At 39.5% G+C, this 26,748-nt stretch overlaps 1 protein-coding gene across 1 annotated transcript; it reads left to right on the forward strand.

Annotated features, from left to right (window-relative positions):
- Positions 1-837: 837 nt before the first annotated feature.
- LOC136861507 (hemolymph lipopolysaccharide-binding protein) lies at positions 838-26,748 on the forward strand. Its single transcript, XM_067138826.2, has 4 exons — positions 838-958; positions 8,805-8,922; positions 17,864-18,139; positions 26,452-26,748. The coding sequence occupies exons 1-4, from the start codon at positions 848-850 to the stop codon at positions 26,631-26,633; spliced, it is 687 nt and encodes a 228-aa protein (XP_066994927.2). The 5' UTR covers positions 838-847; the 3' UTR covers positions 26,634-26,748.

Genomic DNA, 26,748 nt, shown 5'->3' on the forward strand with positions numbered 1-26,748 from the left:
GCTTATTGGAGATCAATTTAAGACGAATGGAGCATGTTCCAATTAATGGCACATGTTTATTCCCGACATTTTTTACATCTCTGATCCAGTTAAAAGTCCATCTAGTTTCAACTTATCTAGAAAGAAGAAGACACCATTAAGTCGAATTGAAACGCAACAAAGTGGTGCCAGTACAGGAAACTTAAGTGGAAGCTATCCGAGAACCTTTGACATGACTGTCGTAACGTGACTCAGACCATTATTCATATCGTCTCTTAAAAAATATAAGTGGGCAATGTTGGACAGGAACGGAGCTGTGCATTGGATGCAAACTTCTAGACATTGAATTGTGACAGTTTGCAGTTATCACTCATAAGGGATCTAAATATGCCTTTTTATTTTATTCTTAGTGTACATATTTTAGTGAATAATATGTCATTTAATTTGTATTCCTGTATCATATTATGGAATAGTGATGGAAACTCGACGTAAAGAAGCAAATTTTTGAAGTTTCAAGGTCATGGACTCTAACTTTTTCAGGAGGTCTGTGCAAGTCTTACAGCGTCCGCACTCCAAGTAATACTAGAAGTGCTAAGTCCGCTGTATCGTGATCTGATTTCAATGTTTTTTTGGTTTTTTGAGTCCATTTTGGTTTTTGTTGTTGTACATATAAATATGAAAATCTGTCTAACATTTTGTGTACAGGTAGTAACCTCTAATAAGATTTTCAATATTTCTGGTGACGTCATTGTAACTTATTGCATGACCCTCTTAAGTAACGAATTTTCGATTTCGCAAAAAATTAAAGCGTGGTTGCAGTAAATTCATAATCGTTATTTTTGTTTTCTCTCAGTGCACTGTTCTTCTAATGGTGATACTCTACAGATCATATGTTCTCACCGAAGAATGTGGCTCAGATACGGAACTGAACATCATTGTCACCAGCCGACGAAATCTCACGGGTCATTGGATCACGTCGGTAAGTACGCATTTCTGGAACATCCCAGTTTACTTATTTTACATTTTAATTTAATATTTTCTTGTTTTATACTCCAATATTCATCTATTCTCCTAACCGTACTTAACGAGGTATTGGTCATTATGTATCAGGGCCTCTCAAACGCCCAAAATCTCACGCGTGCAAATCAAAGCGCAAGGGCTCCGTGCACTGTGCATCGTTCCCGCTCGGCTCCCCTCGGACCAACGCTTCGTCTCTGGGCTACTCGGATTTGAAGCATTACGGAGCAAGTGGGGTAGAGGGAGACAGGCGGAGCGAGCGAGATAGGCGTGAGGAAAGAGAGAGACAGCGCTATTGCTCCAAATCGAGGAGTGGGGGTCTGCACACTGGTCAACCAAGCGAAGTTTTCTTTTGCACCGTGCACAGTGCATGCACTCTGAGAGGCCCTGCATTGTACAGGGTCTCTCTTATAAACCCTGACCGATCGCACGGTGTTTGTACTCTGCGCTACGGCAGCTCCCTTGGCCGAGCTTATTTCGCACGTAGCTGCCCTGCTTTAAGCTTGTATACAATATTATGTACAATTTTAACTGATAAAAGATTCTCGAAGTATCGTCCTCCCTGAGTGAGTTCTGCCAGTATAATGTTTCTGATTACATTCCTAATGTTTTCCTTCAGTTCCTGAAATGGGCGAGTATTTCTTCGGTACATATTTTCCTCCAGTTGACCACACAAGAAAAAAATCACACTGTTAGATCTGGACAACGAGGGGGTAATAGATCAGCACTGATCACTCTGTCTGCGAACACTTCCGATTTTTCTTCTTCCGTTCACTATTGTTAGAAATGGCGTCAAAATATCACCTAGGTACCTCTCTGCATTTATTGTCGACTCGAAAAAATAGGCCCAATTATTCTTCTTGCACTAACAGCACACCACACACCAATCTTCCTATCATAATGAGGGATTTCATGAAAACCATTAGGGTTTTCGGCACACCAATGGCGAGAGTTATAACTGTTCACACGAACATTAAGATGAAACCAGAACTTTTTACATACGAAAATAATAACGGTCTCACCATGATAACAGCTGAGATTCAGACTGGCGACATATGCTTGCCAGGTCGAACACGTACAGGCTGCTTGGAAGGTCAAGAACTCTGCGTGCGCCTAATATACTACAGTTGCCATAGTCCACAGTACAAACACCGTGCTTTCGGCCTGGGTTTGAATTAGGCTACTTCTGTGTATATCTTCCAGAATATAGGATTTTGCAGGAATATTTGTGCCACACTTTTCAAATTCCATATCTAACACAAAATGCGAGTGTATACCCCAAAGAGTCAAGCGCTTGCTGCAAAATTATTGCGCTAAATACCTCATCCAGCCTGGAATCGAATCCAGTACCCTCCTAATCCAAAGTCTCGTAGCTGAGCATTTGGACAATGAGTAAGGCTATAGTCCGCCTCTGTGGTGTAGTGGTTAGCCTGATTAGCTGCCATCCGTAGAGGCCCGAGTTCGATTCCAGGTTCTGCTACGAGATTTGAAAAAATGATACAAAGACTGGAACGGGGTCCACTCAGCCTCGGGAGGTCAACTGAGTAGAGGAGTGTTCGATTCCCACCTCATCCATCCTCGAAGTGGTTTTCCGTGATTCCTCCCTTCTCGTCCAGGCAAATGCCAGGATGGCACCTAACTTAAGACCACAACCGCTTCCTTCCCTCTTCCTTGCTATCACTTCCAAACTTACCATCCCCCCACAGGGCCCCTGTTGGGTGCTCAGGCGGGTAGGATTATACAATCCACCGGGCCATGACTCAGAAAACAGTACGTCCGAGATGCCCACTCCCATTCCATAGTAACTGGTATCCCGACTCTCAGGACCACATACTAGGCCACTCAGCCGTTAACCATGGTTCACGAACTAGGATTTGACCGCAGTAACCCATACCATGAACCTTAATATAATATAATATAATATAATATAATATAATATAATATAATATAATATAATATAATATAATATAATATAATATAATATAATATAATATAATATAATATAATATAATATAATATAATATAATATAATATAATATAATTATGGGATTATTATTATTATTATTATTATTATTATTATTATTATTATTATTATTATTATTATTATTATTATTATTATTATTATTATTATTATTTCAGGCCACCGACGCGTATAGGGAAAGTGTGTCGTTCCTCTGAACGGAGATTCATCACGGGAATTCAATCTTGGTCTAATCGATCGTGATTCGTTCATAATTATAACACAAGGAGCTAAGACGATGAGAATTAATAATTTGTCACGTAACCCCCATTTTAAGTTTTCAAAAGTAAAACTGTCCGTAAAACCACAAAGTGATGTTGTTCAGTACTCCATGACTTTTTTTTTTTGCTATTGGCTTTACGTCGCACCGACACAGATAGGTCTTATGGCGACGATGGAACAGGAAAGGGCTAGGACTTGGAAGGAAGCGGCCATGGCCTTAATTAAGGTACAGCCCCAGCATTTGCCTGGTGTGAAAATGGGAAACCACGGAAAACCATCTTCAGGGCTGCCGAATACTGGATACTGGCCGCCCTTCAGCGACTGCAGCTATCGAGCTCGGTACTCCATGATTCACAGGAAGACTTCCAGTGTCAGACATTTTTGAAAAGAACCCTGAAAACAAATTGACCTTCAAAATGGAAGTAAACATTTAATTTTTTTTGTTCAGTCTGGGGGAATAGGGGTAAAGTTTCTTTCCTCAGTCACACCATACCTTACATTCGGTACCATCTTTTCTCAATATAGGACGAGCCTAAAAGATACTTTATTACGGAGAGTTTTACCTTAATATTAAACGAAAGAAAAACTACACCATTTCTTTTGTTGTAATGTTTATCAAACGTGACCTTTTATTTACGTTTGAGAGTAATGATCTTTCACTGGTTATACCGTGTGATTCTGCCTCCCCTTCCCATGTAGTTTTATGCAACTCAACTAACATGCGAGATGGTTATGAGGTGGCTATTCCCTTGCAGGTATACTGTATGGTACACATGTCCAGTGAGCACATTTTGCATACGATTCTAAACCCTACCGGCAAGTTATATCGTCCGCTCACAAAACATGACGCCTTGAAATCATGTAACGACGTCCTTTGACCATATAACTATGTTAATGCGTCGTGTCTCGTAACCGGGTGTAACGAAGAGGGGATCAATTTATAAAACTAGGTAACAGTGCAGTAATTAATGTCTTAAACACCGAACTGTATGGCATACGTACTCTACTCCCATCATACTACCAGCATGTTACCAGCAGTGTAGCGTAGCAGATATGGGTGGGTTTAAGCGTAGCAATCGGCAGTTCGAATCCTCCGTCATTCAAATAATTATGTAATGGGTTGATCTTTGAGTACGTAAACACGGGCCCACGTTTCACACATTCAAACAATAGAACGACGCTGTCATTCATCTTGTGCCCTGCATATACACCGCTGGTTACGGCCTGAATGTAATCTCTGCTGTCATTCGTCATGTCTTCCACAGAGGAACACGTTGACATACTCCTCATTTATGAGAAAGCAAGACAACACGCGTGTGAGGCACTATATCTGTACCAGGAACGGTATCCCGACAGGCGACACCCGGCTGCTTCGACATTCCACCATGTTGAAAGACCCCTAAGGACAACAGGCCTGATTTCCAAGCAGCCAGCTGTCCGCGATAGGCCCGTTACATTGGGTGAAAGAAAAGAGGCCGTTCTGGAGGCAGCTCGTAATAATCCACACGTCAGTACAAGGGCGATTGTACAACAGGTGAACACCAGCCGACCGTCCGTCTAGCGAATACTGCATAAGCGTAAATTTCACCCATACTATCTTGAGCTGCACCAAGAGCTCCATGGGCGGGATTTCGAAGCTCGAATGGAGTTATGTCGGTGGCTGTTAGGCAGACTGGACAATGTTGCAGAATTCGTATCGCACATCTCGTTTTCTCGTTGGAACGCCAGTCACCACAACGTGCACTACTGGAGTCCGGACAATCCTCACTGTGTGCGGCAGGTGGCCCATCAAGTACGATGGGGAGTGAATGTGTGGCGTGTAATTTGGGGGGATCGCTGATTGGACATCTTATTTCTTTGAGGGCCATTGGACGGGCCCACGCTACCTGCACTTTCTGCGTCAGGAAATCCCACTGCTGCTGGAGGATATGCTCTAGTACGATCGTTTGACGATGTGGTTGCAACAGGATGGAGCTACGCCAAATTCGACTTCGTTCGTGACGATCTGAACGAGGAACTTCAAAGGAGATAGATAGGATGAAAAGGCCCGGTTTCTTGGCCTACCAGATCACCGGATTTAACGCCGTTAGACTTCGTCTTGTGCGGGCACATAAAGAATGTCGTTTACACTCAAGCGCTGGAAAATCCCGATCAGGTCCAATAACTTATCACGGACTCCTGCCGACCAATTACACCTGGAATGCTTCAGCGCGCAAGATGATCTCTTGGAAATCGAGTCCGAATGTGCATAAACCAAAACGGTCATCACATCGAGCATTTGCTGCGATAAAACATTGTCAGGGCAGTTGCGCTCCTATTATTTCCGGTCCGTATGAGTCCGGCCTGCTAACTAATCGGTCCCTCTTAGGGCCACAAACACATTCATTCACACGCAATTTTCATGAAAGCGGAAATTGAGCTTATATTACGTGCGGTACGTATTAAAAAATGGTTTCAAGAATATTGGAATCTTTGCCCCGGAGTCGAACCTACCATCCCTCACGTAAGCCCCTTTGCCTTTATCAACTGCGCTGCGGTTTTGTACAGCGTACGGTGCAGCTTAGAGCATATATTAGCTTTACTGCGGTCACAATGTCAATTTATCGTTTCGTCGGCGTGTCAGGTTCACATGGTCTAGAAGGCACACGCATGCCTTCCAGGGTTTAATACAAGTGTAATATTACTGCGTCCTATCATGGTCAGGTGGTAAATACCAAGATATCAGGCTGTGTTGTTTGAGTATACCGGGAGTGCAACTGTTTTCAGGTCGGAATTGATATTACCGGTTGCATAAAACTACATTGAAAGGGGCAGCTGAATCACACGGTATAGTTTACCATCGGTGACTGCGTGCTGAGGTTATCATATTTGCTCGAGTTTTCCTTATAACGTGAGCTGGAATTCAATTCCTGGTTAATGTAAGTGATTTTGCCAAAATAGAAAAATATATCCAAGTGATCCGAGTTCGGTGTAAAATTCGAGGTAAAGAATCAGATCTGAGCTTAAATAAAAGATAGTTCTTTCGTTTCGAATGAAAAACAAAGGACTGGGAGCTTCTATTTTTAATGCTATAATAATTCAGTATTTGTTGGTACTTGAGTAATCCATCGATTTAGATCTTGTAATGAGTTTTACAATTCAGGCACCCTTTCTTGAACCCCTTCTCGTTCAACTTATATCACAGTTTGAATACAATACTGTTGTAACTCATTTTTTTCCTTCAGAGATCAACCTGATATGTCCATGGCAGTTATAAAATATACGCTTGGGATTGGGGATTCAGGAATTGTTCCATAAACATCAGTCCAAATCCAACTACTACTTCATTGTTATGAGACAAAGCAGGCGTAGGGGTTTATGCTACACTTGAGGAGTGTCTGTTCGAAATGTCCTATTTCCACCTTAAGAAAGTTGTGGCAATAGTCCAGGAAACACGAAATAAACGGCACGTGAAACATACCCATGATTGGGTTCGGTACAACTCTTAAGGAATTACATCTTTCTGGTCTGAATTGCTCAGAGCAAACGATAATAAACTACTGTAATTCATGTGGACGAAGTACTTACAGTATTTACTTTTTGGTACGCAACATTTTTGCATCCATCTCTTGGCACAGGCCAGAGTAAAGTGTAGCTTCCACCGAAGTCCCAGTCTCATCCATGGCTGTGACAATATGGAAGTTGCTGGGGTACGGGTAGTGCTGAGTAATGACGTTCGGAGCATGATTAGTGCATCTGAGTGTTATGAAAGGTGCTGCTCATAGGGTCAGTCGTGCTGCAATAGTACTTTCAGACCCAGTGAGGAAAGCAATGGCAAACTACCTCACTCCTCATCTTGCCTAGTACGCCTCATTTTGGTGCTGCCATTGGTTGTTGGGTTTTCCTTATAACCGCATAACCTTGGGTGGTGCTATTTGAGGATCCAACCAGCCTCTGGGATGATGACCTAACAGACAGACGCAACATTTACGGAATACAAAACCGTTGTTTTTGATTTAATTTCGTTAATAATCAAGTTAGAGTTACAGTAGTTTCATAGGCAGTTAGAATTGTCATTGATGTATATGATATTATCTGTAACTGAAAATGAACTTAGTTTAGTTACGATACTTTTTACTTAAGGCTGGGATATGGAATTAATCTCCAAGTGAATATCGGTGTGTTATAAAAAGCACGGACTCCAATACCCTTTTTCCCATTTGCCGAAGTCATCATGAATTATATAGTATATTCAATAACCACTTTAGACAACACAATTATTCACGTTAACGGAAATAAGGAAGAGATGAGGGAAGGCTTGTATTCATATGAGAGGTTTCCCGAGATTATTTAAATCAATAACTTCTATGTGGTCCGCCTCTGTGGTGTAGTGGTTAGTGTGATTAGCTGCCACCCCCGGAGGCCCGGGGTCGATTCCCGGCTCTGCCACGAAATTTTAAAAGTGGTACGAGGCTGGAACGGGGTTCACTCAATCTCGAGAGGTCAACTGAGTAGAGTTGGGTTCGATTCCCACCTCAGCCATTCTGGAAGTGGTTTTCCGTGGTTTCCCACTTCTCCAGGCAAATGCCAGGATGGTACCTAACTTAAGGCCACGGCCGCTTCCTTCCCTCTTCCTTGTCTATGCCTTCCAAACTTCCCATCCCCCGCAAGGACCCTGTTCAGCATAGCAGGTGAGGCCGCCTGGGCGAGGTACTGGTCATTCCCCCAGTTGTATCCCCTGACCCAATTTCTCACGTTCCAGGACACTGCCCTCGAAGCGGTGGAGATGTGATCCCTCGCTGAGTCCGAGGGGAAAACCAACCCTGGAGGGTAAGCAGATTAAGAGGAAGAAAAACTTTTATGTGTCAATCTTCATTCATACGGTATAGGTTTAGATTGAAAGATGAATCCCACCTTCCAATACTTATTTAAATTTTATGGCTAATCTATGTGATCACAAACACATACCAGCTTAAAATCTAGTTAAATGACTAATTTGTTAAATTATAATTTATTAAATGACTAATTTAACTAGACTTTAAGCTGGAATATGTTTGTTTTTACATAGACTAGCCATAAAAAGCAAATAAGTATTGGAAGATGGGATTCTTCCTTCAAGCTAAACCTTAGTTGAGTTGATGCCAATACGAGACAAAAATTACATTTACAAATTATTTATAAGCTATATGTAAAGAAAAATAAAGCTTTCCTCGTTGTGGATAATTGTACAACAGGGGAATTTCAAAATTGAAAAATATATTAGCTCATTTTATTCGGGATAAAGTGGGTGGAAAGTGGAACGGCATTAAGTACCGTACATTACTATCTATTTGATGCTGTTATAGAACGGTACCCCTTGTTCTAGAGCAGCTATCCCTTGTGAAATTTCTCTGTCTAATTCATAAATGAGTGGCCTAGTGGAACTCAACATCAGTAATTATTTCCAATGACTTACAGTAAAAAAATGGTATAAAAATGCTTGATAATTAGATAATGTGTTCCTTTATGTTGCAGCATTAATTATTGGGCTCCATCTTCTAAAATTTATTTCAAATTAATTTATGTAACTTATAATTAATTGTTCCAGTTCGAAGCCGAAAGAACTGAGCCCACTGGGGCAACAAAGGAAATAAGTATGAACGTGACGCAGACGACTTCCACTTGCCAAGGAAAGGACACTTATAAACTACGGAGTACTGCTATAGGTATGCAATTTTGAAATCAGTTTGTTGTTGTATGGGTCATCAGTCTATAAATTGGTTTCATGCAGCATTCCAAGCTAATCTATCCTGTGTTAAACTTTTAATATCTACCTAACTAATACATCCTACATTAATCTGGTTTTCATATTCATACCTCGGTCTAACCCTACGGTTCTTATCGCTTACACTTCCCTAAACAACCTTTTGAATAAGTCCTGGGTGTCTTAAGATGTGTCCTATTATTATATCTCTTCTGGTTACATTTCGCCAAAGAGGTCTCCTCCCATCAATTCGATTCAGTATTTCTTCACTCGTGATTCTATATACTAATCTCACCTTCAACATTTTTCTGTAACACCACAACACAAATTATTCTATTTTACTTATTTGTAAGATAGTTATTGCCCGTTTTCCACTTCTATACCATGCCATGTTCGATATGAAAATTTTCGAATATATATTTCAAATTTTGTACATCAAAGTAAGCACAATTCTTGTCATAACAAATGCTTCTGCCTTCGTTAGTTGTTCTTTTACCTAAGCGACAATATTAATCCACTTCCTTTAAGACTTCATTCCCTAATCTGATATTTACTGCATCACATGACTTCATTCGACTGAATTCCGTTACTTTTGTTTGAGATTTACTTTCTACATCTTGTACTCCTTCCGCAAGATTGTGTCCATACCATTGAACAATTTCTCCCAAATCTTCTGCAGACTCAAAAAAGTAACAATATTACCGGCAAATCTCAGGGTTTAATTTCTTCTCCTTGGATTGAGATTCCTCTTCCGAATTCGTGCTTGATTTTCTTTACAGCAAGTTATATAAAACACTGGAAAGGAAAAGGGACAAATTATAGGTCTGCCTCACTCATTTCCGGATTCCTGTTCCATCGTTGCTATGTCTGGATTAGAGATGGATGAAAAATAACGTAGCAGTTACATGCCTGTGACTGTTACAAATGTAACGAGGACAAAAATATCAGGTTACCAAGTAACGACAAGAGAATAACGTACTAGTGAAAACAGTAACTGGAAAGTGGGAACTGACACTAGTAGCAGAATGTGACCTTCAGAGTTCAGATAGTACGCATGTCTTCCAAGTGAGGGCTCTTTCGTAGGATATTGCTTTAAGTCAAATACACTGTAGTGTATAATATACTCTATAGCGTATTTATTTAAGTTGCTGCTGTCATCTGGTAACTAAAGTGTAAACTGTTATAACATATTCAACTCCTCAGGGGTAATCGTTGACGCAGACATCGCGCAAAGCTACCTACATCTCTCTATATAAAATAACTTGTCCTGACTGACTGACTGACTGACTGACTGACTGACTGACTGACTGACTGACTGACTGATTCATCATCGCCGAGCCGAAACTACTGGACATAGAGAAATTAAAATTTGGGGATACATTCATATTAACATGTAGGTGCTCGCTAAGGGAGGATTTTTGGATATTCCGTCGCTAAGGGGGTGAAGAGGGGGGTAATTTTTAAAAAGAGAATATCTATATTTCAAAAACCTAAAGGTTTAGAGTAATAAAAATTGGTATTTGGTATCTCCTATAAAAATAAAGAAACACGTATTTTTGTTTTCGGAAAATCCCATGAAGGGGGGTGAAAAGGGAGGGAAAAGGTGTTGAACACCTTTTATGAGGAGACTTATATCTCAAAAACTGAAGATGTTATAGTCATAAAAATTTAAATTTGGAACCTCCTTTAAAAATAAAGAAACCCGCATTTTTTTGTTTTTGGAAAATCCAAATAATGGGGGTGAAAAGGGGGGGTGAATTTTTAAAATGAGTGTATCTATATCTCGAAACTGTAAAAGTTTTCAGACGTAGAAATTGGTATTTAGAATCTCCTTTCAAAATAAAGAAACACGTATTCTTTTGTTTTAGGAAAATCCCAATAGAAGGGGTGAAAAGGAGTGAAAAATGGGTTGAATGCCTTTAATGAGGATACTTATATCTCAGAAACTGAAGATATTACAGACCTGAAAAAAAGTATTTGGGATCTCCTTTAAAAATAAAGAAACATGTACTTTTTGTTTTTGGAAAATCCAAATAGTGGAGGTTGAAAGAGGGGTGAATTTTTAAAATGAGTGTATATATATCACAAAACTTTCAAACTTTACAGATATAAAAATTGGTATTTAGAATCTTCATTAAAAATAAAGAAACACGTACCTTTTGTTTTCGGAAAATCCCAATAGGAGGGGTGAAAATGGGTGAAAAAGGGGTTGAATGCCCTTAATGAGGATACTTATATCTCAGAAACTGAAGACATTACAGACCTGAAAATTGGTGTTTGGGATCTCCTTTAAAAATAAAAAAATACGTATTTTTGGAAAATCCAATAATGGGGGTGAAAACGGGGCTGAATTTTTAAAATATGTGTGTCTACATCTTAAAACTTTAAAGTTTACAGATGTAAAAATTGGTATTTAGTAGCTCCTTTAAAAATACAGGAACACGTATTTTTTGTTTTCGGAAAATCCCAATAGGCGGGGTGAAAAAGGGGTTGAATGCCTTTAATGAGGATACTAAAATCTCAGAAACTGAAGATGTTACAGTCCTGAAAATTGGTATTTGGGATCTCCCTTAAATATAAAGAAACATGTAAATTTTTGTTTCTGGAAAATCCAATTAATGGTGATTAAGCAGGTGTGACAAATTGGGATGATTTTTTTGAAATACTATATCTACAGAATATCTGAGAAATGTAGAATGTTACAGAAGTAAAAAGTGGTATTTGGAATCTCCTGTAAAAGTAAAGAAACATAGGTGATTTGTTTTTGGAAACTCTTCTTAAAGGGAACTAAAAAGGGGGTGAAATTTTAAAATGAGAATTCATACAGTATATTTCAAAAAACTTAACAAGTTATAGAAGTGAAAAACGATATTTTTTTATCTCTATTAAAAATAAAGAAACGTGTATTTTTAGTTTTCGGAAATACCACTTGGGTATAGGGGGGGTGTTGAATTCTTTTAAATAGGTTACCGTTATCTCAAAAATGAAGATATTACAGACGTGAAATTTGATATTTGGAATCTGCTTTAAAAGTCAAGAAACACGTATTCTCGGAAAAACCAATGAATGGGGGGGGGGGGGTGAGGTGAAAGAATTGAAAAATAATTGACTTAATTGTATGAGAGTATTTACATGTAATAAAAACTAAAGTTGTTAGGACCTACAGACGTGAAATTTGGTATTTGGATCTCCTTTAAGAACAAAGAAAAACCCGTTTTGGCGGTGAGAACCATCTTGGGGGGCGGGAGTGAAAAGGAGTTGAATTCCTTTCATGAGGACACATAAATCAAAAACTGAACAAGTTAGAGTCGTGATAATTGGTATTTAGAAGATCCTTTACTATTAAAGAAACAAGTATTTTTTGCCGGAAATTTCACTTGGGGGGAGGGGGGCCGGGGAGGAGTGTGAAAGTGAAAAAAGTGATTTATTTTTAACTCAAAACTGAAGGTCCTTCTTTTAGTTTTTTTGGGGAGGGGGGGTAAATAAACTTAACGGCGGTGGGGTGTAAAAAGAGGTGAGACCAATTGATTTTACTGTTCATAATATATTTATAAGGAGCCTCCGTTGCTCAGGCGGCAGCGCGCCGGCCTCTCACAGCTGGGTGCCATGGTTTAAATCCCGGTCTCTCTATGTGACATTCGTGCTGGACCAAACGGAGGCGGGACAGGTTTTTCTCCGGATACTCCGGTTTTCCCTGTCATCATTCATTCCAGCAACACTGTCCAATATAATTTCATTTCAAGTGTCATTCATTAATCATTGCCCCCAGAGAAGTGCGACAGGTTTCGGCAGCCGGCACAATTCCTATTGTCGCCGCTAGATGGGGCTTTATTCATTCCATTCCTGACCCTGTTGAATGATTGGAAACAGGCTGTATATTTTCGATGTACTTATTCTGATCATAAACCGATCATTTTGTAATCTTTCCTGGGTTCGTTTTCAAGAGCCATCTTTTCCTTTGGAGAACGTTCTTAGATTACAGTAGTTTCTCCTGGCATATAAATAAGAATTTAAACACATTTGAAATAAACGATAGGAATGAGATTGACCGTCAAATTGTTCACCTCTATAATAAGGTCAATAATGCAGGGAAGTATGTCATTCGTATCGCCAGAAATCCCGCACCCTTGCCTACGCACGACAATGGTGCTGGTCACATAGTCAACAATGACTGTGGCAGCAGATGTAATTTACCGCCAAGTAGCGGTCTTGCATCTTGCTGTGGGGTCCATAACATCTATAATAATAATAATAATAATAATAATAATAATAATAATAATAATAATAATAATAATAATAATAATAATAATAATAATAATGTTCTGGACCGTCGTCAAATGTGCGGACCCCGCTGGAAACGGGTCCTGGTGACTAAGAACGCAGTCCGGCCGCGGGTTCAGTATCGCCAAGGCACCCAAGTCAACACCATGCTGGATTTCCTTAAGGATTTGATCCATATAAAAAATGTTTATATGAAAGGTGGCAAAGATTTAGGCACCCAACTGGCTGGGTGAAATACCTGGATTTAGGCCGGGAAGTACGAAATCGATTGCTGGAAAGAAATATTGAAAAATGGGAGGAAACTTGCTGTTATCTATTAGAAAACGAGTCAGATTGCGAATTTTGGCGGATTCTCTCAGCAAACGTGTCAGATCGCGAATTTCAACAATAAGCATTCAATTCTAAATTTCAGTATAATACCGTAGCGAAGCACGGGTATCTTGCTGGTTATAATATAAGTTTCACCCGTATATTTTTTCTTGTACCATGAATAAATTAGTATGCTAACGTTCCATATTGGTATTATAGATTACATGTATGTATGTTGTTGTATGTTGGATATTCAGCCCGAAGGCTGGTTTGATCCTCTGCAGCTCCGCCAACAGCTGTCATAAATAGCCTAGGCGTCACTGAAGAGGTATACTAGGGAAATGAGAAGTGAGGTAGTTTCCCGTTGCTTTCCTCACCGAGCCAGCAGTTGCTATTACATATCAGCCTGTCAAGCCCACCGAAATGCATGCACCAACCAACCCTATGAGCGATAGTTTCACACCATTCATAACAGGGACTAGCTGCATAAGGAATGGTATTACTAGCATCACTCATACCTGAGTCACTTTCATATTGTCAAAGACAAATTTGATATAGCCCATACCAGAAGACATAGTGCACTGTAAACACTACATCTCGCCATCAAAGGCATAGATTACATATTAAAGGTAACGTAGCATTGCTTCATTTTACTTAATCGATCCTCTTGTACCTCGGTTTGTGTCCAGGTTTGGCAGACAGATCATATTTTGCCTTCTATCCTTGATCGGGGCATTATCAAACTCACTCCTCAAGATTTCAGAAAAGACGTTGTGTAGTCTTCTCATTTCATCCGTTGTCTGCCTCTCGTTAACTTTATAACAAGTAGGAATGCGTGTTTTGCTGCGCGAACTTTCGACAGTGTATTGATGCGTGCGCGCGCGTGTGAGTGAATGAATGGGACTTCGCAACACAGCTGTAAGAAGACATGCTTGAAGCCGTGACCAGGCTGTGACTAATAAAAGATGAGTAAGGTTGGGCGTTACTTTTCACTGTTACTTTTCACTGTTACACAAAGATAACCGTTTGTCACACCTCTAGTCTGGATGAATCAGTATTCATTATTTCATTCGTGGAAGCCATTCTTGTGTTCGTAGAGTAGCGTATGCGTTATCATTTCGGCCTACTATGGCAATTTAGCTGAAAACCTGGCACACTAGCATATGAGTTGATGAAAATTGGTTGTATGCGCTTGTGTCGCTCCATTCATGCTTCATTTTACCTTTGAATCCAACGATTTGTTCATATATTGGTTGTCTGGACTGAGGGGCCTGCATAAACTTCTTTAGACTTCATTCGACCTCATTCGTACTCAGCCAAACATTTCATAACAGACTGACCTTGCCCGTGAATACAATCACCAAAAAAACAACACTGCGTGACTAAGAGGTATACAGCCAAAAGCAGCAGTTCAGTACGGCGTAACTAACATGGACGAATACGTGTACAACGTTTTAACAACTTTAAGACATGAAGTCCTAAGCCTTGTGGAACATTTTTTAAATTTTACATGATTTTTTCCTTCTTTGTAACATGAGAATTTTAGCCTTACTTGGTACTGGTTCTTGAGCGAAGATATAGACTGTGTCCATAGGAATTTGCCATTCATATTTTTTTTCTTCTATCGTTTTTTATCACACCTGTGGGGTTGCGGGTGCGAAGTGTGTCACACATATGGGGATTTGTTCCAGTTTTACGACCGGATGCCCTTCCTAACGTCAACCCTATGTGGAGGAAAGTTATTACTATTGCGTGTTTCTATGGTTGTTGGTAGTATGGTGTGATGTCTGAATATGAAGAGGAGAGTGTTGGGACAAATACAAATAACCAGTCTCCGAGCCAGAAGCATTTATCCTATTATCCCTCATTACAGCCAACATCCTTTCCCGTGGACTATGGAAAAACTAAGCCTTCAATAGATCTACGTAAAATCCTTAACTATTTATTCGTCTTGTAGGATTTTAAAATTGCGTGACATATATTGAAAATCTACTCCTGGCAGCCCTTCGGTGGTCCCAAACTACACCGGTATACAACCAACTTTCTCTCCACCATTGAACGCACCTTATTCTCAAAATTTTCTGTGAAAACCTCCGCTGTTACAGTACTCAATGAAATACCTCTATATTTGTTGCTGTTCTTCATATTTTCTGAATTACTGATAGGTGTCATTACTGCTTTCGTACAATCATAAGGATCATAGATTATTACATTGTAGTTAAACTTCATTCAGTGTAAGAGAAGGCGTTATAGCTTTACCGCGCCGAGTAAAAGAAGACATAAATAAATAAATAAATAAATAAATAAATAAATAAGTGAAGCCCAAGGAGTTTAAATAAAAAATAAACAGTATGTTTCCGTGCTGAAAGATGTGTTATTGAATAGCCAAACCATGTCAATTAAAAACTTTTTTATTTTATTTTATTTTACTTTATTTACATTGATTCACTTTTAATCATAAATTACTTAATTATGTAGTTTTCTAGATACTCAAAATAATTAGAACTCGATAACTAGATAATTTCAACTTTCAATATAATTACCCAGTTAGTTTTAATGTCACCGCAAGAATGTTGCAAAGTTACTGATTTCATGTTAAAATATTAGACCAAGTTGTACATGCGGATTTATTAAACACACCATGTACAAAAAGGGGATGCCTGGCCGAGGCGGTAAAGGCGTGCTCGATTCGTCCGGAAGGACGTGGGTTCGAATCCCCGTCAGGAAGTCGTATAAATTTAAGAAATGAGATTTCCACTTCCAGAGGTGCATATAGCCGTGAGGTTCACTCAGCCTACACCAAAAATGAGTACCACGTTAATTCCTGGGGGCAAAGGCGGCCGGGCGTAGAGCTAACCACTCTACCCCATCAGGTACCGAGGTTACGGATAGTGGAAGCCTTTACCTTCCACCCCTCCAAGGGCCTTCATGGCCTGTACGGAGATGACTTTGCTTTGCTTACTGTGTACACATAATATAACTGCATAAATTTCCTGTAATCTGCATAGTATGCTACCTTTTTATCTTCGTAAGTTGTATGAATGAAGGCCACTTCACAGCGTGTGATAAGCCAGTTTGATATTTAGAAAAATGAACTTGCTTCGCTTGAGGAGGAATAGAAGAGTAAAAGTAAGAAATTGTATAATCTAAAGTGAACCCAAGTATGGACCTTTCATAAGTAAATGGAGGCGTATGGTACGTGTTGAGTATTTTTTTAACTTACAACTTTTCTTCAATAAGGGCTGTCACACAGTTGACAGAATCGAAATCAGTTGTTTTCCTAGTCTTTTTTTAATGCTTCCAAAGAGACTGGAAATTTATGGAATATCTCCTAATTCGTCTTCTACTATTTCACGTTGAAGAAGTGAGTTTCCTAAGATTTAAATGGTTCCATAGTTCATAATGTATTGTCTTTGTGCTTTCATTGAATGATCTTAAAGAATTGGATTCAAAATTCGTGGGAGATTATTTTTTGATTTATAAACAAAAGTATAATTTAGGTACCTTTCGGGTGATTTTTTTTACAATTGGCTTTACGTCGCGCCGACAGCGATAGGTCTTATGGCGACGATGGGGCAGGGAAGGTCTAGGAGTGTGAAGGAAGCGACCGTGGCCTTAATTAATGTAGAGCCCCAGCATTTGTCTGGTGTGAAAATGGGAAGCTACGGAAAACCACTTACTGGACTATTCACAGTGGGATTCGAACCCACTATTTCCCGGATGGAAGCTCACAGCTGCGCATCCGTAACCACAAGGCGAACTCGCCCGATCGGGTGAAATTTATTTACTTTCTTAGTTGGAAAGAAAAAGGGTTAGTTGATTAAGTACTCTCCTGAGATAAGTTTTCTGGCGAAACGAAAAATTATGGCAAGTCATTGTTTAGAGCTGAAATTGAATTCAAGTATCTTTCGAAACCATGTACTGACGACATAATTATTAAATAATTGTTTTTGCTACTTGCTTTACGTCGCACCAACACAGATATGTCTTATGGCGACGAAGGGATGGGAAAGGCGCCTAGGAATAGGATGTAAGCGGCCGTGGCCTTAATTAAGATACAGCCCCAGCTTTTGCCTGGTGTAAAATAGAAAACCACGGAAAACCATATTCAGGGCTGCCGACAGTGGGGTTCAAACCCACTATCTCCCGATTACTGGATACTGGCCGCACTTAAAAGACTGCAGCTATCGAGCGCGGTGTATATATTAAAGAATGATGGTTTCACAAGACTGTCAACGACGTAGGCGCTTTGTTTTTTGCTACAACGTACGGTATATACACATTCATATCCTTTTGTATTGTTGTCTTTTCAGTGTCTAACTACGCTTTTAAGCCTCCGGCTGACTACGAATTGGTTGATGAATTGTACTTCTACAAATACCCAGCCGTCGCTATGTCCTGGCACGAAGCCAAGAAGTTTTGTGAAGATGACGGAACTAATCTGCTCATTATCAATTCAGAGGATGAAGCTCAGTCTGTTAAGAGGTACCGAGACCGAAAACCCAAGCTACCCGGACCTCCCGGCATCTTTGATACGTGGGTTGGAATCACTGACGAGGAAAAGGAAGGAGAATATAAAACTATATTCGGTGAGTAGGATAATTCAGTTATTTCTATTGTTTTCCTTTCTTGCCATATTTATTCACTTCTTATAAAAAATTTCGATTTATTATTATTATCATTAGTAGTAGTAGTAGCAGCAGACGTAGTGCCTCTCAGCCCGCAATTGTCTCGAGTGTTCTGGTCATCGTTAGTGATTCCCAGAGACAGACCAGAGGGAGACCGGCACATTCCAATACAAGCTTTTACTTCCTGGAGTAGAAAAGCAAGCAACGGCCAAAGGCCAGCAGCCCAGCTGTGTAGTGATGTGCGCGAATGACGCCTGGAATCGCGACAATCGGTTCTTACGACTCCGATGCCGCACTCAATGTCGCATGAAAGGAACCAGTTCCTCGAAGACGTCACCAGAGTGTGCTAGGTTCAGTTTCTAAAGTGAGCCCTCCGTGTACAATTGCGGCAAATTCGAACGTGAAATTTTTACTATTTCTTTTGTATACAGTACATTTAAATGAAATGTCTTATTGGTTGTTATGAATAAATTGTGCCACATAATATTGAAATAAAAATTTAACCTGGTAGTCTGGAAATAACAGTACACATTTCGACACTGGGTGTAGCGATTGACGTTATTGATGCTGTTACTTAATTCTGCTTCTCGTGTGGGTTTCAAATATCTCTAGTATAATAAACGTATAAAATCTGTGCATTTAAGTCACATGCATTTAATTTGCAATGAACATTTCATACTAATACTAAATATTATTATGAGACATTGTTAGGATTACTTCCGGCCCCGCGGTGTAGGGGTAGCGTGTCTGCCTCTCACTCGGAGAACCCGAGTTCGATTTCTGGCAAAGTCAGGGATTTTACCTGAATCTGAGGGCTTGTTCGAGATCTACTCAGCCTACAGTACGTGATTGCAATTGAGGAGTTATCTGACGCTGAGTTGGCAGCCCCCGTATATAAAGCTAAGAATAACGGCCGAACAGTTTCGTCGTGCTGACCAAATGACACCTCGTAATCTTCAGGCCTTCGGGCTGAGCAGCGGTTGCTTGGTAGGCCATGTCCCTTCGGGGATGTTACACCATAGGCTTTGGTTTGGATAGAATTACTTTTGTTTTTGTTTTCGTCACTGCTTAACACTAGCTAAAGTTGTCTATTTAGTACAATTGTATTTTGTTGAAATAGTAGTGTTATATTATGTCATAATCCTTGTACACGTTTTTATTGATTGACAATCCATAAAATTTGATTAGTTTCAAACAGAGAATCATACATTCTGGTTAAATTACAGTCGCATTAAAGTATATAACTCCAGGACACTGATGGGAGCAGATATGGCTCGTTGAGTGACCTGGTCATAAAACAAAACGAACTCACATTACAGAAAACATTCATGCTGCACATGTTTAAGTATCTGCATCATAGATGGTGTTACTAGTTTCTCGGAATCGATTCCGGAATCGGGTATCCGATTCCCCAAGCATATGGAATCGACGCTTCGCGATTCCAGACGCAACCCATCACTACAGCTGTGACGTCGCTCGCTTATATACGGGGCCAGACTAGCTCATTCCACTCGGCTGCACAGTGGGCCAGAATGCAATTCTAGCGGGACGAAATTACTTAGCATAAAATTCAATTTGAATAGGTACTATAATGCTTTAATATTGTGCTGTGTGATTTTAAAACAGGCAAGTTAAAATAAAAGTCACACAGGAAAGAGAAACAAAAGCAGCACATTTCTCCGAGCCCTGTGGTCAGCCATCCTAAATGTTACATTTTAGAAGCAACCGAACATATCTATTTGGAACTCTGTTAGACATCTATTTTATTATTAATTTGCAGGATGATCATCTTCTTCATCACTGTTCTAGTCACTTTCATTAACGTCACATTCGCCGTCGCTGTGCACGTCACCTTCCTGCTTAGATGTGGCACTAGTTACACTTCGTTCCTTCTGCAAACAGCGGACGTCCAATGGTAATGATCTCTTATTCTTGCTCCTTGATACTGCAGTTAGCTGTGAAATTATGGGGACAGAACTTAATAGCAAGAGATTATAAACATCCTTTCTCGCAAGGCTCCAACTTGTACCTTCGTAAGTGCTTATTTCTTGCTTATACGCCTTTCCGTTATAGCATTTCAATCACCAAGATCACCCGTATTACTTTTGCACCAATAATTAGTATTCTTTGGACAGAAGAAGGGATGTAAAATCATGAATACATATCTAAATACAATTTTGCTATTTCCAGAGCGTACTTGTTGAAAGATTGGACATTTACCCCGTAGCCACGTGATCTGGTCCGTAATATTGTGAGAAAACTTTTGATAAGTTATTCATTCATACCTGTAATTTCAGCCCATAACGCTTAGTTCTAAAAAAAGAAAAGGCAATCAATCAATCAATCAATCAATCAATCAATCAATCAATCAATCAATCAATCAATCAATCAATCAATCAATCAATCAATCAATCAATCAATCAATCAATCAATCAATCAATCAATCAATCAATCAATCAATCAATCAATCAATCAATCAATCAATCAATCAATCAATCAATCAATCAATCATTCAATCATTACTGATCTGCATTTAGAGTAATCGCCCGAGTGGCAGATTCCCTGCCTGTTGTTTTCCTAGCTTTTTCTTAAATGATTGCAAAGAAATACGAAATTAATTGAACATCTCCCTAGGTAAGTTATTCCAATCCCTAACTCCCCTTCGTATAAACAAATATTTGGCCCAATTTTTCCTCTTAAAATTCAACTTTATCTTCATATTGTGATATTTCCTACTTTTAAAGACACCACTCAAACTCATTCATCTACTGGTGTCATTCCAAGCCATCTCTTTGCCGATAATTTGGAACGTACCACTTATTCGAGAAGCTCGTCTCCTTCCCCCCAAGTCTTCCAAGCCCAAACGTGGCAAAATTTTTGTGACGCTACTGTTTTTTCGAAAATCACCCAGAAAAAATCGAGCTGCTTTTTTTTTTTGATTTTTCCAGTTATTGAGTGAAGTAATCCTGGTGAGTGTCCCATACACTGGAACCATACTCTAGTCGCGATCTTACCCGAGACTTCTTCTTTACATCCTTACTACAACCCCTAAATATCCTCATAACCATGTCCAGCGATCTGTACTCTTTATTTACAATCCCATTTATGTGATTTCCCCAATGAAGACCTTTCGTTATATTAACACCTAGGTACTTACAATGATCCGCAAAAGGAACTATCGCCCCATCAACGCTTTAATTACAATTGAGAGGTCTTTTCCTCTTTGTGAAACTCACAACCTGAATTTAACCACGTTTCTCATCATAAAATTGTCTGCTGTCCATCTCACAACATTGTAACATATATTACTCAGTACAGAATAATATCATCCACAAGAAGCCATATCTCTTATTCGAGTTCTTTACTCATATCATTTATATATATATATATTGAACGATTTGGTCCATATTGAGGGATACCTACCTTCCTTACCTATCAGCAAAGTTCATGAGATCTGTCTCTTGGGTCGTATCGGGTTCTTCGTCACTTGCTGAGGTAAAGGTAGGGTTATGTAATTCTAATCTATCTACTGGAATGAAAGGTCTATTTAAAAGATTCCTATTTATTCAGGAAAATTCTGAAACATTCTATGTCAATGGTATCATAGAAGTCAATTGTGTCCACTGGACACCACAATCATTTTTACATAAACGTCAGAACACTGGTGTGAGACTTTAACGTAACTGCCTGACGGGCATTCTTACTAGAAACCTTTGTCTCAATTATTAATCATTTAAGAAAGGAAAGTCTGGAAATCCTTAAATTCGGCTTCCATGTGAGACCACATGTACCATCATAGTGATTCGTTATGGTCCAGCCCTCGTAACACGAACTCTGGACTCTGGATATAATTAAGGCCGTCCAATCGGTGTGTGCCACACAGTGGTTCTACGGCATGGACCCTTAATTGAATCGATGTGACCTGCGTCTATGTCATGGACCGACATCTAATCTTCTAAGTTACTTTAAAGTCATTGTGGATGATGACCGCAAGGAAATGAGGCTACAATGGCATATGCCCCTAATCTAAGTCACTGAGGTTGATGACCCCCTGACCATCCAAGTTTCTAGGCTGAAGGCTAAACACAATTAAGTTACATCGGTTGATGACCAAAGTTTCCACTTTACTATCCCCAGCACATTCACTGCTCAATCAATCAAAGTTCAATAATTACAACAATAGCAATGCTCACAAACTTTGTGGCAGTAAAATCCATTTCCTTCGGATATATCCCTTTAATCGTTACTTTATATTTTAATATTCCCCCAGAAAAACAAACTAAAATTTCCAGAATACATCTCCAAGTTATTCGCTTGATTAAAGTTATTCAAAATGCGGTTTCACTGAATTTAATAATTAAATAAATTTAAATGATTTAACGAAATGTTAACGAACAACAAATTTTATCTCCGTGGACTCTGGTTTCTTCACAAATTTCTACGCAGCTGTGATGTGAATTCAATATTGCGATGTTTATCTGGCTGGAAAAGAGTTTGTTACATAATTCATGTCCAGCTATATATCCTGTCTCGTGATTTCACACTTTAAAATCTAATCTAGTCCTCCTAACCATTATCAAAACTTGGATATCCTATGAATCTACGTACAAACCAAACAACTCGCCATATAATTACGATGTCACGTCATACCATTATGAATTTTGCACACCCCTCACAGACAAACCGATCATCACGACCATCGCTCTATATTTTGGACAACCCTGAATTTGGTTACTCTGTTCCTTATACTCCAAGTTTGTGGTTTCAAATGTTCATTACGTCCCCAATTACAGTATTTCACAATACTCAGATCATTACCGGCTATGAATTTCAACTAAATCCAGCATTTTAACGTTTTCCCTGGCCGAGAATACAGTACAATCTCAATATCAAGCCTGTCCCGTTATCATAGCTGAGGTCTCTCATCCCCCGAGTTCGCTTGGCAGTTACACGAAACACCTGGTTTATTCACAGTTGACTGGCTTCTCAAAATGCTCCCTTTAAACTCTGCCGACATAATTAAACAAATACGATATTCTGACCAACAGAATGCCCAGATTATGCTTCAAGATGCCCACACTAATTATACGCGTCGCCAATTGATACCGCTATGGATTTCTATGAATTTCTTTCCATTCTCAACATTATAAAATATTCCTCGGGCTATCATGTCCCGGCTTCAAATGACAGGACTCTAACCTGATTCGCACATCTCATCTCAACTCATATAAAACATTCCTCGGGCTTCCGTGTCCCGGCTTCAATGACAGGTCCAACCTGATTCACAAATCTCATATCAACAAACTAACCTCTGTTTTCCAGCTCCACAATTATCATCGACAAAGAACTGGAATAAAATCCTCACTAGAAATCCCGACGTCTAATATCGCACAATGCATTACTCATGAATAACTTCGCATAAATGAGATCGTATTTAATAACTTGATTTTTATGAACAAAATGACTGAACATTCTACTAGATCTTTTTATTGTCAGTCAGACACAGTTTAAAATGGGCATAGAAAAACGTTTCTCTCCGTGACCAAATTCATCACCCTAGGTTCTCACCCGACAGCGCGCTTCCACTCGATTCAAAATGAGTGACCATGGATTATTATTATTAACGTCAAATTGCAGACAGAAAAATTTTACGTCGAATGAACATCTTAATTTGACATCACAAAATATAGGCAGTACCCTCACACGGATGACGATCTACATTGGACGTGATATCACTTCGGAACCCTATTCAATAACTTTTACAACATTATACGGCACTCGCAAGACTTCAAAATTTTATCCAAGTGGAAAATAAAACAAATGACTCTTTTAGTCGTACTCTCACATTTACAAAACTTAGTAGGGGTGACCACTGCGTCGTATATCCCCATTCAAATACACGTTTAGAGATCACGAGACAAGATATAAGAGGTAGTAAGATGGAAAGTCACCTACCTCATGTCGTCACGCCAGTGTTCGTCACAGGGCTCACCTACGACCCTGGCACTTTATTTAGCCATTTTTACATTCACGGCTTCACAGTTTATTATTATTTTCTTCAGGTTTCCTGGAATAAAGCATAAAAAAGGAAATACCCTTCACTTGTTTGTTGAGCGCACACGATGGACTATAATTGTTTCCGCACACGAATTAATTAATCACATTAGAATTTATTCAGTACTTTGACCGTCCTATCTGGTACAATTATTTCACTCAAGAAAACTATCTCCTCATGGAGTCAAGACTTAGCCACACTGGCTGAAATCTGCAGTTGAACTCAGTCTACTTTCGTTGTTTGATTTCGCAGAGCAGCTCAACAATTTTTCGTCCGCTTTGTATCACAAATGCAGGAGAAGGACAGTTCGTCATGGCGTCCCTTCATATTTATAGCAGTTACCCCCTCTCTTCGGATATCTCCCTTTGCCGCCAAGAAAATTTCTATAAATTTTCTGACTTACCTAAACTGTAATTTCAAGAGTTTTGAAAGTGACTACATGCTTGCTACATTTCTGGCGGTAGTGTTCATGGACATTTAAAAATTTTACGGGTTCGATTTGTGAGATGATTGACCCCCTTTGATAGGCACTATATTTTTTTGACTTGGCTTGGTCACGCCATGTACACGCGCTTTGAAATAGTTCATAAAAATGACTTGAGATTCTTCCGCCGTCGACACGTGTGGTTGACGTCACGTACCCCAGAGCGTGGGACCGAAGGTAATCACCCCCTCGTCACGTGTCAAATCCATGCTATCAAGAATCCAACTTTTAGTTTAATTGTTACATTATGCATAATGTTCTTAGGGCACAAAGGTCATGGGTTCAATATATATCTGAAAACATAAATGCCTAATAATACTGCCTTGAGGAATTCGGCGAGCTGTGTTTCCGTCTTTTGAAGTGTAATTATAATTATAATTTAATTATGACCAAGGTAGATGTAACATTTTGGCAGCCGTTTTTTAGCCGTTTTGCAACATATTCGACAGTGCCCCAAAAACAATGAATGCCTCCTGCTCTTGGTCCGACCCAAATCTCAGTTAAGTTACATACTTTTAATCTCCAACCATTGTTTTACTTCAGTTTTCCTTGCTTGCCACTTTCGGACATCACTCCTGTATGCAATGTGTGAAATGCACTCAGATAGTCGGATCCAGGCATGCAAAGGATAAGTCCAAAAAAAATTCATAGTGTCAATGCTACTGCAGTCCGCCACATTAATGGCATTCGGGGCACTGCCGAATATGTTGCAAACCGGCTGAAAAGCGGCTGCCAAAATGTTACATCTACCTTGGTCATAATTAAATTATAATTTATTAAAGAAACCAACCTTCTCCGTTTAGTCCCCAATCCGCTATCTTCGAAGAGTTTTCTACGTCTTCCAACTCTGAATATGAATGGGAATGAAACATTTGAAGATTAGATCTTGCCGCTTTATGCGCTTCTTCAGAAAATAATACCCTTTGCTAGCCAATTACATTTTTTCTTGTACGCCAGTCATTCATACTGTAACTCCATTATCATCGCTCTTCAAATTTGTACGATCACTGTCAATTTAAGGTTCTGTAAAACATCCGAAGGGCAGTCCGGAAATTCATCTTTGATAATACAGAATCAAATAGCTCGTTTCCAATCTGTTTCTTGTATCACAACACTTCAGACAGCTCACGGTGTGTTATTACGAGTCGCAGTGGAGCACGCAGAGTTATTTTCGTACGAAGAGTGCAAGAAAGTGCACGTACTGGGACATTAGTCTTAATATTCATTAACTGTTCTATATTATGGTACCACAACCCAGGCAGGAATGGCTGGATACATCTTTATAACTCTATGTAAATGTTGTAAAGTCAGAACATCACGCGCTACGTGCATCATACTTGTAGCTTTCTTTTCCATATTTCAGATATTCAATATTCACTGTTACTAGGTTAGCGACCGGCGAAATTCGTTGCTAAAACACAACTAGTAGTAAGACAAAGAGCCTATTCCAGAAAGAGGAGGTAGGCAATGTTATTTTTAGCCATATCTACTTATATGTCGTCACCCAGTTTGAAATTCATTATCCCTGGTTATTTGCCTGCAGTTTGGCAAGTAAGAAATTTATGCAAGGAAATGTTGAATTTTGTAAATTTGTCCCGCTATATTGCCGTTCTGACCCACTGTGGGCTGGCGGACACCATCACAACATCAATTTCAAGCAAAGTGCTTTCGTTCATAAATAGTATCGAAGTGAATTTTAACATTGTAATACGACAAAATACTCCTTGATTTTAGGTCAACCACTTTCTAGCACTGGGTATCCAAAACGGCATTCATCTCATGCAGGTGGACCATCAAGAAACTGCGTATTTCTTTCAACTTGGGAAGGGAGTGTAGGCTTGGCCGATACAGCCTGCGCCAACAAGCTACCCTTCATCTGTGAATTTGACGTCCATCTGCGTCCAAGCTCGCAGTAAACCATATGAAGATTAGCACGTTTTATTGTACGATACTGGACTGTAATGAATGTATCCCTCTTGTTAAATATTTTTTTTAATTTCTTGTGACGAATAAATGAGCAGATTACGAGAG

Source organism: Anabrus simplex, chromosome 1 (genome assembly GCF_040414725.1).
Source record: "Anabrus simplex isolate iqAnaSimp1 chromosome 1, ASM4041472v1, whole genome shotgun sequence".
Lineage (NCBI taxonomy): Eukaryota > Metazoa > Arthropoda > Insecta > Orthoptera > Tettigoniidae > Anabrus > Anabrus simplex.

Bases quoted from the DNA above. Each gene is read 5' to 3' on its own strand.
- LOC136861507 (XM_067138826.2), top strand. From the start codon at position 848: ATGGTGATACTCTACAGATCATATGTTCTCACCGAAGAATGTGGCTCA. The intron at 959-8,804 runs GTAAGTACGCAT...TAATTGTTCCAG, and splicing joins CGGGTCATTGGATCACGTCG to TTCGAAGCCGAAAGAACTGA. The intron at 18,140-26,451 runs GTGAGTAGGATA...CCTTGATTTTAG, and splicing joins AGAATATAAAACTATATTCG to GTCAACCACTTTCTAGCACT.